At 55.4% G+C, this 11373-nt stretch overlaps 1 protein-coding gene across 6 annotated transcripts; it reads right to left on the reverse strand.

Moving 5' to 3' along the window:
• Positions 1–6: 6 nt before the first annotated feature.
• On the reverse strand, positions 7–11072 carry LOC135979092 (class I histocompatibility antigen, F10 alpha chain-like). Of its 6 annotated transcripts, none has more exons than XR_010596416.1 (3): positions 10972–11071; positions 3597–3703; positions 7–2377 (listed from the first exon to the last, which is right to left on the reverse strand). XR_010596416.1 is itself a non-coding variant. In XM_065579673.1 (2 exons), the coding sequence occupies exons 1-2, from the start codon at positions 9714–9716 to the stop codon at positions 2187–2189; spliced, it is 246 nt and encodes an 81-aa protein (XP_065435745.1). In that variant the 5' UTR covers positions 9717–9933; the 3' UTR covers positions 7–2186. The 6 variants fall into 6 exon arrangements, 1 of the variants encoding a protein (XP_065435745.1); XR_010596415.1 differs by lacking the exon at positions 10972–11071 and adding an exon at positions 9662–9958; XR_010596413.1 differs by lacking the exons at positions 3597–3703; positions 10972–11071 and adding an exon at positions 9662–9933 and having other exon boundaries at positions 7–1546; positions 2114–2377.
• Between the last annotated feature and the right edge of the window lie 301 nt (positions 11073–11373).

Here is an 11373-nt window from a genome sequence, read left to right on the forward strand (position 1 = left end):
CTGAGGTGAAAAGGGATGGAGTAACGAGAGAACCACTGAGAATCTGGAGAGATGCAGGGCGGCTGGTCACAGACACGCAGAGATCCCAAGCCAGGTGCCCAAGAGGAGTGGGGTGGGTCAGTCCTCCCCACCCACCCCTCTTCTCCTCCGTGCTGCACTCCACAGGGATAAGCAGGGTGGGGCACCGATGAGGTCTCAGAGGGACCAGACCCCGAATTCCCCCATGTGCGTGATGGGGGCAGAGACAGCTAGAGAGAACACTTGGTGGTCAAGATGCAGGACTCAGGACAGTCTCTGGCGATCTGGCAGCCCCAGGATGGGGGGAGGAAGAGGGGTAAATGGGGGGAGGAGGGCAGAAGGGACAGTGGTTTGGGGAGGGGGCAGTGGGAACAGAACAGCAGCTCCCCAGCGCAGGCAAGCGGAGCCCCTCTCTCAGCACTGGGGAGGCCGGTGTCCGTGTGAACAGGTCAGGCTGGACAGGCTCAGCAGCAGGGGACCAATGGGTGAGACTAGTCAGAAGAGGGTTAAACTAGCTACAGAGGGGGCGGGCTGGGGGGCAGACACTTGGCAACCCTCCACCCTGTCGCTTAGTCCTGGGGCAGGGCCACCAGAAACCCAGGTATCCAGGGCAGGACAGGAATTAGTTCTCATTGCTGCTGTCAGTGCTGGGAGCCAGGAGGGACAGGAGGTGCTACAACAAGGGGCTGGGGACACTCCTGGGTGAGCACCAATGCGACAGGCCAGTACCACTGACACGGGGGAAACAGGGATTGTCACTCGCGAGTCCCCTGTCAGGAAGGGAGGAGCAATTACATCAGAGAGACCCTCACCTGCCAGGGACAGTTCAGCAGCGCCAGGCACTGAACGCTTATGGATCATTCCCGTGCTAAGTGAGACAGCACAATCGGGGACCTGGCCAGGTGACTACAGCCCCCCACATCAGGGACTGAGCAGGAAGAACGGTTCTGTACACGTCTATCGATAGTGTGCAGGGGAACCTGCCTGACCCCGGGGGCTCCGTGCTGGGTTTGTGCTGCCAGGAGTAAGGCAGCCCGGGAGTCTCTGCACGTTGCAGGGGCTGATTCTCTCACTAACTCTCCAGCCCAAGTTGATGACACTCTGAGGAGTCTGACCTGAGATAAACTCACTCTGGAAATAAGACAAAGTGAACAATGAAGGAGGCTCACTGGTGAGCAGCTTCTCACCAAGGCTGGGGTGAATGCAGCACTGCCTGCTCTTGTGACTTTACTGTGCGTTTCATGATAGTGGGTGGTTTTAATAAATCCCCAGTTCCTGGACTCATGGGATTAGGGGGAAGTCTCAGCTCTCTTTTCTTACAGCAGTAACTTCTAGTCCTTCGAGCAGCAGGGAAAACGCCAGAAACGTGTCCCCTAAGGGCTCAAACCAGAGGGCAAATAAAAATAAGCTCCGGTATTATTCCCAAAATACTTACAACGCTTAAGCCAAACTCAGGATTTTGGGGGTCTGACTCGTGATGTCTGAACACTTGGGGCTGTCGATATTGGGGCTCCCCATCACTCGATATCTGGGAATTGAGACAAGACGTCTCAGAACCCTGTTCTAGCTCTAGGGTCTGACAGAGTCACTGTTGTAGCCAGAGGAACAAACCCCCCTGTCCAGAAATCGCTGGGTGCGATTCTCTGGCCTGCGTCACCAGGAGGTCGGACTAGCTGGGTCTGCTGGGAACTTCTGGCTTTTACACCTTTGCCACTCTGTCTGGGAAATATATGTCTGGAAAAGGGCGGGGGTGGGAAGGGGCCCCCCGAAGGGCAGCAGAGGCAGCTGCAAGTGGGACTGGTAGTAGAAGTCTGGGCTGTTTGGGGAGGGGACAATCTGAGAGTCCCACTTTGGAGGGTGTCAAAAAATCTCCTTCGAATGGACCCTCCATCCTGCAGGCTCTCCCCCCATCCCATATCCCTTTGTCCCCCACATTCACACTGACTCCAGCGAGAAAATGCGCCTTCGGGCTCTGTCCCCTCCCCCCATCCCCAACACACATCCCGGTGTCCCTTCACCCTGTTTACATCAACCACACTCCCAACCCCCACCCCATTTCCCTGCATCCCTAGGTCGTGTTGTGTCCTTCACTCACCCTCGGTCCGGTTGTAGAGCTGACTCAGGGTGTTCAGACTCGCATTGTACCATTTCTGGAAGTGCTGTCCCCATCAGGTCACCTCGTCCCAGAACTCCGAACCCTCGTTCTGCGCCATCCACAGTGTGTAGGGCTCCGCCCTCTTCGTCCCACTGGTGTAGACATAGGTGAGCTGATCGTCCACATACACAACACGGCTGTACCAGGGCAGCCCTGGGGCAGGCTCCGACACCACAGTGTCCAAAATGCGCCTGGAGTGCAGGCCTGAGGGGGGAGATTGGGGGAGGGGAGAGTCAGACCAAACCAGACCCTGCCAGGAGCCCCTGGCAATATGCGAGAGGCAGCGCCATCCCTTAGGAGGGCTCCTGTGGGAGGGAGATCTGGGGAAGGGCTCACAGAACGGCCTGACCGGGGAGAAAGAGACGGTGGGGTAGAAGGAGAAAGGGAGGCAGGGCTGGAGGGGGAGTGAGGAGAGGAAGGGGTAGGGAGGTACAGGGGGGCTGGAGCATGTGAGGAGTACGGGAGCATATGGGGACAGTGTACTGGGGGTACAGGGGGTGTGAGGCAGGAGAGGGGGCCCAGGAGGAGGGGCAGGGCTGGAGTGCGGTGTGGGGAAAAGGAAGGGGGTGTTACGGGAGAGGGTGGGGCAGGAGGACTGGGGGAGAGGAGATGCAGGAGCTGAAGCTGGGGAAGGCAAGGTGGGCAGGGGAATGTGTCCAAGCTACAGGTGGGAGCCAGGACACCGGCTGTGCACAGAATTTACTGTAATTTATTCAGAACATAAGAACGGCCAGACTGGGTCGGACCAAAGGCGCATCTAGCCCAGTCTCCTGTCTTCTGACAGTGGCCAATGCCTGGTGCCCCAGAGGGAATGAACAGAACAGGGAATCATCAAGTGATCCCTCCCCTGTCGCCCATTCCCAGCTTCTGGCAAACAGAGGCTAGGGACAGCATCCCTGCCCATCCTGACCAATAGCCATTGGTGGACCTATCCTCCATAAACTTAGCTAGATCTTTTTTGAATCGTGTTATAGACTTGACCTTCACAACGTCCTCTGGAAAGGAGTTCCACTGGTTGACGGTGTGTTGTGTGAAGAAATACTTCCTTTTGTTTGTTTTAGACCTGCTGCCTATTAATTTATTTGGGTGACCCCTAGTTCTTGTGTTATGTGAAGGGGTAAATAACACTTCGGTATTCACTTTCTCCAAACCAGTCTTGATTAAAACTATGATTTTATCATGGATATTTGTAGTATAAGACCTGGACAGGTCCTGGGCAATGAAGAAAAGCTCACGGAAGCCCGTGACCCATCCGTGACTTTTACTAAAACTATCCATGGCAAAATGGAGAGCTCAGCTGCGTGACCCACACACCACCCACAGGGGCTAGGCAACTGCAGACCACTCAGAGCTCCGGGTCCCCCTGCCACCCACAGCAACTGGGAGCAGTTGGTTCCCCCACAACCCACGGAGGCCGCCCCACCTCTCCTGGCTGCTACAGGTGGCAGGGGGACCGCACAGCTTCCGGCCGCCGTGTTCTGAAGTCATGGAGTTTGCTGGAAGTCACAGATCCCATGACTTCCGCAACCTCTGTGGAAAAAAAACAAAGCCTTAGTCTTGATTTTATAGACTTTCATTATATCCCCCCCCAGTCATGTCTTTTCCAAGCTGAAAAGTTCCAGTCTTATTAATCTCTCCTCATGTAGCAGCCATTCCATACCCCTAATCATTTTTGTTCCCCTTTTCTGTACTTTTTCCAATTCCAATATTTCTTTTTTCTGATGGAATGACTACATCTGCATGCAGTATTCAAGATGTGGGCATACCATGGATTTATATAGAGGCAATATGATATTTTCTGTCTTACTATCAGTCACTTTCCTAATGATACTCAACATTCTGTTAGCTGATTGCCACTGCGCATTGAAAAAACGAGGAGTCCTGTGGTACCTTAAGACTAAGCTTTCGTGTATGCATCTGACAAAGTGGGTTCCAGCCCACGAAAACTTATGCCCAAATAAATTTGTTAGTCTTTAAGGTGCCATGGGACTCCCCCCTGTTTTTGCAGAAACAAACTAACATGGCTACCCCCTGAAACTCCACATTGAGTGCATGTTTTTAGAGAACTATCCACAATAACTCCAAGATCTCTCGAGTGGTAACAGCTAATTTAGATCCCACCACTTTATATGTATAAACTGGGATTATGTTTTCAAATGTGCATTACTTTGCATTTATCCACACAGAATTTCACCTACCATTTTATTGCCCAGTCACCCAGTTTTGTAAGATCATAGAATCATAGAAGGTTAGGGTTTGAGGAGACCTGGGAGGTCATCTAGTCCAATGCCCTGCTCAAAGAAGGACCGACACCAACTAAATCATCCCAGCCAGGGATTTGTCAAGAACAGCCTTAAAAACCTTCTAAGGATGGAGATTCCACCAGCTCCCCAGGTAACCCATTCCAGTGCTTTACCACCCTACTAGTGAAAAAGTTTTTCCTAATATCCAAACAAGACCTCCCCCACTGCAACTTGAGACCATTGCTCCTTGTTTGGTCATCTGCTACCACTGAGAACAGTCTAGATCCATCCTCTTTGGAACCCCCTTTCAGGTAGTTGAAAGCAGCTATCAAATCCCCCCCATTCTTCTCTTCTGCAGACTAAATAAGCCCAGTTCCCTTAGCCTCTCCTCATAAGTCATGTACTCCAGCCCCCTTATCATTTTTGTTGGCCTCCGTTGGACTCTCTCCAATTTTTCCACATTCTTCTTGTAGTGTGGGGCCCCAAAATGGACACAGTACTCCAGATGAGGCCTCACCAATGCCGAATAGAGAGGAATGATCATGTCCCACGATCTGCTGGCAATGCTCCTACTTATACAACCCAAAAGGATGTTGCCAAAAAAGCTAACAAGGGCACACTGTTGACTCATATCCAGCTTCTCATCCACTGTAACCCCTAGGTCCTTTTCCCAGAACTGCTGCGTAGGAAATCGGTCCCTAGTCTGTAGCAGTGCATGGGATTCTTCCGTCCTAAGTGCAGGACTCTGCACTTGTCTTTGCTGAACCTCATTAGATTTCCTTTGGCCCAATCCTCTAATTTGTCAAGGTCCCTCTGTATCCTATTCCTACCTCCAGCGTATCTACCACTCCTCCCAGTTTAGTGTCATCTGCAAACTTGCTGAGGGTGCAATCCATGCCATCCTCCAGATCATTAATGAAGATGTTGAACAAGACCAGCTCCAGGACCGACCCTTGGGGCACTCCGCTTGATACTGGCCGCTAACTAGACATGGAGCCATTGATCACTGTTGAGCCCGATGATCTAGCCAGCTTTCTATTCACCTTACAGTCCATTCATCCAGCCCATACTTCTTTAACTTGCTGGCAAGAATACTGTGGGAGACTGTATGAAAAGCTTTCCTAAAGTCAAAGAATAACATGTCCACTGCTTTCCCCTCATCCACAGAGCCAGTTAACTCATCATAGAAGGCAATTAGGTTAGTCAGGCATGACTTGCCCTTGGCGAATCCATGCTACTGTTCCTGATCACTTTCCTCTCCTCCAAGTGCTTCAGAATTGACTCCTTGAGGGACCTGCTCCATGATTTTTCCAGGGACTGAGGTGAGGCTGACTGGCCTGTAGTTCCCTGGATCCTCCATCTTGCCTTTTTTAAAGATGGGCACTACATTAGCCTTTTTCCAATCATCCGGGACCTCCCCTGATTGCCATGATTTTTCAAAGATCATGGCCAATGACTCTGCAATCACATCAGCCAACTCATTTAACATCCTCGGAGGCGGTGAATCCGGCCCCATGGACTTGTGCTCGTCCAGCTTTTATAAATAGTCCTGAACCACTTCTTTCTCCACAGAGGGCTGATCACCTCCTCCCCATACCGTGCTGCCTGGTGCAGTAGTCTGGGAGCTGACCTTGTTCGTGAAAACAGAGGCAAAAAAAGTATTGAGTACATTAGCTTTTTCCACATCCTCTGTCACTTTCCTTGACCACCTTCTTGTTGCTAACATAGCTGTAAAAAAACCCTTCTTGTTACTCTTAACATCCCTTGCTATCTGCAACTCCAAGTGTGATTTGGCCTTCCTGATTTCACTCCTGCATGCCTGAGCAATATTTTTATACTCCTCCCTGGTCATTTGTCCAATCTTCCACTTCTTGTAAGCTTCTTTTTTGTGTTTAAGATCAGCAAGGATTTCACTGTTAAGCCAAGTTGGTCGCCTGCCATATTTGCTATTCTTTCTGCACATCGGGATGGTTTGCTCCTGCAACCTCAATAAGGATTCTTTAAAATATAGCCAGCTCTCCTGGATTCCTTTCCCCTTCATGTTAGTCTCCCAGGGGACCTTGCCCATTAGTTCCCTGAAGGAGTCAAAGTCTGCTTTTCTGAAGTTCAGGGTCTGTATTCTGCTGCTCTCCTTTCTTCCTTGTGTCAGGATCCTGAACTCGACCATCTCATAGTCACTGCTCCCAGGTTCCCATCCACTTTTGCTTCCCCTACTAATTCTTCCCTGTTTGTGAGCAGCAGGTCAAGAAGAGCTCTGCCCCTAGTTGGTTCTTCCAGCAGTTGCACCAGGAAATTGTCCCCTACACTTTCCAAAACTTCCTGGATTGTCTGTGCACTGCTGTATTGCTCTCCCAGCAGATATCGGGGTGACTGAAGTCCAACATGAGAACCAGGGCCTGTGATCTAGTACCGTCTGGTAGTTGCCTGAAGAAAGCCTCATCCACCTCATCCCCCTGGTCTGGTGGTCTATAGCAGACTCCCACCATGACATTACCCTTGTTGCTCACACTTCTAAACTGAATCCAGAGACTCTCAGGTTTTTCTGCAGTTTCATACTGGAGCTCTGAGCAGTCATACTACTCTCTTACATACAACGCAACTCCCCCACCTTTTCTGCCCTGCCTGTCCTTCCTGAACAGTTTATATCCATCCATGACAGTGCTCCAATCATGTGAGTTATCCCACCAAGTCTCTGTTATTCCAATCACATCATAATTCCTTGACTGTGCCAGGACTTCCAGTTCTCCCTGCTTGTTTCCCAGGCTTCTTGCATTTGTGTATAGGCACTTAAGATAACTCGCTGATCGTCCTGCTTTCTCAGTGTGAACCACGAGTCCTCCTCTCTTGTGCTCTCCTGCTCGTGCTTCCTCCTGGTATCCCACTTCCCTCAGGGCTTTGGTCTCCTTACCCCCCACCCCCGCCAACGAACCTAGTTTAAAGCCCTCCTCACTAGGTTAGCCAGCCTTCTTGCAAACCCCAAGTAAGTTGGGCAGTGTCCTTTTCCCCTCTTCCAACCCTTATCTTCTATGATTCTATGACCCAGTAGGGCCAGGCTGCACTGGGGCCTAACCCTGTTTAGCTCAAACCACTCCTGTTACTGAGGTGTCACACGGGCACCAATGTGCCTTAAGCCATTTTAAACAAACCCCAAACCCACCCCGCAGCCTCACCCGGATCAATACGGGCTGCTGAGCTGCCCAGCGTCTGAGCTGCTGCCTCATGGAGAACAAGGGAAATTCAAGTCCATGCCAGGAAAAGCAGGATGTGCCTTCCCCTCTCCTCACCCCATCCTACTGGGATCCGGAAGCTCTTTATCCGGCAGCTACGGGAGATCCTAACAGTACAAACACAGCAGCTGTTCTGTGCTCTGCAACGGGAGCTCGCACCCAAACTAAGACCTGATTAATCACAGATCCAGGGTTCTAGACTCTCCCCTCGCCCTGGGGTGCTAAAACACCACCAGAGACAGAGGGGAGTTAACATCTCCTCTCTAGGATGACACCTCTAACGACCTGCTTCCACTACAGATACGACCCACTGCCATTGCTGACTGGGAGTACAACTGGACTGGTGCTGACACAACTTAGCCGTACGTAGCCAAGGACAAACCACACTCAGGAGTTCCAGGCACTGGGGTGGAACCCAGCGTGAAGAACCTTCTGGGAGCCATGAAAGGTCAGAGATCCAAGAAGCCTTTTCCCTTCATTTAACCCTGGTCTATGGGGGGGGGGGGGGGGGCGGGGGGGGCTAATTTACTCCCTCTCCCTCAACCTGAGCTCTGCAAACAGGAAGAATCGTGTCTGAAAGCTCCGCCCTGCCCTGAGACGCGGGGAATGAAACACCCTGGGCAGTGCCTGGACCCGGGGATTTCCCAGTCTGAGCACCTCACGGGGCTGCGACGGGCTTGTCAGCGTGTGCAGCACCCATGGGTGCTCTGACCCCAACGAAGCCTCACCCCCTGGCTGGGTGAAGTTGGCATTAGATGAAGGGGTTACAGTTCAGTGGCTCTCAGCACCCCACTACACACAGTGTCCCAGCAGCGACCCTGGCAGCACCTGGTACAAGGGGGCCAGGACCCCCCCAGTCACTATAGCAACGTCACCGTTCCATGTCAGTGACCGCTCAGTGCTGGGGGGTGGGGGGAGCGGTGTGGTTATCCTGACACCTCTGAATGCAGAGCCCAGAACTGCCCCCCCGACACCCAGCTCCCCCCTCCCTGCGCCCCCCAGCCGGACTGCCCCCCGACACCCAGCTCCCCCCTCCCTGCACCCCGCAGCCCGACTGCCCCCCACACCCAGCTCCCCCTCCCTGCACCCCCCAGCCCGACTGCCCCCCCCACCCAGCTCCCCCCTCCCTGCACCCCCCAGCCCGACTGCCCCCCCACACCCAGCTCCCCCCTCCCTGCACCCCCCAGCCCGACTGCCCCCCCCACACCCAGCTCCCCCCTCCCTGCACCCCCCAGCCCGACTGCCCCCCCCACACCCAGCTCCCCCCTCCCTGCACCCCCCAGCCCGACTGCCCCCCCGACACCCAACTCCCTGCACTCCCCAGCCCGACTGCCCCCCACACCCAGCTCCTCCCTCCCTGCACCCCCCAGCCCGACTGCCCCCCCGACAACCAGCTCCCCCCTCCCTGCACCCCGACTGCCCCCCCACACCCAGCTCCCCCCTCCCTGCGCCCCCCAGCCCAGCTGTCCCCCGACACCTAGCTCCCCCCTCCCTGCACCCCCCAGCCCGACTGCCCCCCCACACCCAGCTCCCCCCTCCCTGCACCCCGACTGCCCCCCCACACCCAGCTCCTCCCTCCCTGCACCCCCCAGCCCGACTGCCCCCCCGACAACCAGCTCCCCCCTCCCTGCACCCCGACTGCCCCCCCACACCCAGCTCCCCCCTCCCTGCGCCCCCCAGCCCAGCTGTCCCCCGACACCTAGCTCCCCCCTCCCTGCACCCCCCAGCCCGACTGCCCCCCCACACCCAGCTCCCCCCTCCCTGCACCTCCCAGCCCGAAAGCCCCCCCACACCCAGCTCCCCCCTCCCTGCATCCCCCAGCCCGACTGCCCCCCGACACCCAGGTCCCCCTCCCTGCGCCCCCCAGCCCGACTGCCCCCCCACACCCAGGTCCCCCTCCCTGCGCCCCCCAGCCCGACTGCCCCCCCACACCCAGCTCCCCCCTCCCTGCACCCCCCAGCCCGACTGCCCCCCCACACCCAGCTCCCCCCTCCCCGGGGTCTCCCCCCGATACTCACGGCAGTGGCCCCCCGGCAGGGCTACAGCCCCCAGCAGGCGCAGCGCCAGGGCCATGCCCGGTCTCGGCCCCACAACCCGAGAACCCCGCGGGGCGCTGAGACCGGACTCCAGCTCCCAGCTACTGGCCGTGTGAGCCTCCAGTCTGCAGGGATTGGCTGAGAGGGGACCATCCCGCCAATAGCGGCGCGCAGCCCCGCCTCCGTCACCGGTCGCTGGGCAGAACCCGCTGGGCCGGCTGGCGAAGGGGAACCGAATGTCTGAGCCGGGGGGGCGGGGGCGGGATGAGAGTTTGGCCCCGGGGCTGTAATGGGCGGAGCCGCCATTAGCTCGGCCGGGCTCTGGCCCCGCCTCTCTGGGGTCAGCTGGTCCGTGTGTTCCGAGGCTGGAACTCGGGGGGCCGCACCCCCGGGCTGGGGGCGGTGGCACTAGGGGAAGGGGTCACAGTTCGGGTCAGGGGCTCTCAGCCCCCCACTACACACAGTGTCCCAGCAGCGCCCTTAGCTCTAGTCGGACCTGCAGCCCCCAGGCCCGAGACCCCTTCCTGGAGCTCAGTGACTTGTCTGTCCGGCTGGGAACTTTAATCACTTTCTGGATTTCATGAATTAACCCCTTCCCGCCCCTCTCCCTTTGCGGGGAGTGACCCCACAACAACCCCTGGCACTCCTACAGCCTCACTGCCCCCAGTGATTTGCCCTGGAAGCAGCAAATCTAGGGCTAGAACCCAGGAGTCCTGGCTCCAGCCCCCTGATCTAAGCACAAGGAGATGGTGACCCAACTCCTGTATTTTCTTTGCTTTTGCAAGTCATGGGGCTGTTTACCTCATTTGGGGGAATTATTTTTCGTTAGTCTCCTCTTGGGGGCAGAGGAGGTACCAAGGCTCTGGGGCCTGAGACGTTTGCCCCGTGCTGCAGGACAGTCACTGCGGGCGTTAGTATCACTGGGCTTTGCACACTGCCCTGGGCCGGTCTCTCCTGGTCTGGGGAGCCAGGCTAATGGGAAACTTCCCCAGCTGGGATGCTGTCAAGGCTGATTCCCCACGCTGGCACTTCGAGTGCAGAAGGCGGGGGTTCCACAAGGACTCTAAAAATTAATACTGGCCACTCCAGGCTTGTATTAAACTCCCAAGGTTACAGATCCCCCTGGCCGTGGATTGGTAAATGCTGCCACCCCTTTGAGAGCCCAGGAAGTCGCACTTGGGAATTCCTTCCTGTGGGGTACCCCCGAACTCTTCCCCCCCGTCTGGGGAAGAACTGAAAAAAGGAAAAGAAATCAGCTGCTGCCACCAGCTAACTGAAAAACATGCACAGACCTCTTAAAACACAGAAATCCAATAATGTTCTTAAAAAAGGATCTCCCAGCAGTACACCTTCTCACTCTCAGCTCCTAGTGCCTCTTGCTCCCAGATCCTCACCCACACCACCACAAACTGAAGTGAGCTCCTTTTTAAACCCAGGTGCCCTGATTAGCCTGCCTTAATTGAGTCTAGCAGGTTCTTCTTAATTGACTCCAGGTGTCCTAGTTAGCCTGCCTGCCTTAAATTGGTTCAAGAAAGTTCCTGCTTGTTCTAGTGCAGCCCCTGCTCTGGTCACTCAGAGAACAGAAAACTATTCATCCAATGGCCAGTATATTTGCCTTCTACAAGGCTTCTGTACCCCATTTGTCTGGGTCTGTCACATATCCCTCCCCCCTGCTCAACACCAAGGGGTTGGGC

This window comes from Chrysemys picta, unplaced genomic scaffold (assembly GCF_011386835.1).
Source record: "Chrysemys picta bellii isolate R12L10 unplaced genomic scaffold, ASM1138683v2 scaf644, whole genome shotgun sequence".
Taxonomy (NCBI): domain Eukaryota; kingdom Metazoa; phylum Chordata; order Testudines; family Emydidae; genus Chrysemys; species Chrysemys picta.

Excerpts from the sequence above, each read along its gene's own strand:
- LOC135979092 (XM_065579673.1), bottom strand. The coding sequence starts at position 9,716 with ATGGCCCTGGCGCTGCGCCTGCTGGGGGCTGTAGCCCTGCCGGGGGGC. Across the intron at positions 2,378-9,661 it reads CCTGCCGGGGGGCCACTGCC|GCCTGCACTCCAGGCGCATT; the intron begins GTGAGTATCGGG and ends CTCCCCCCTCAG.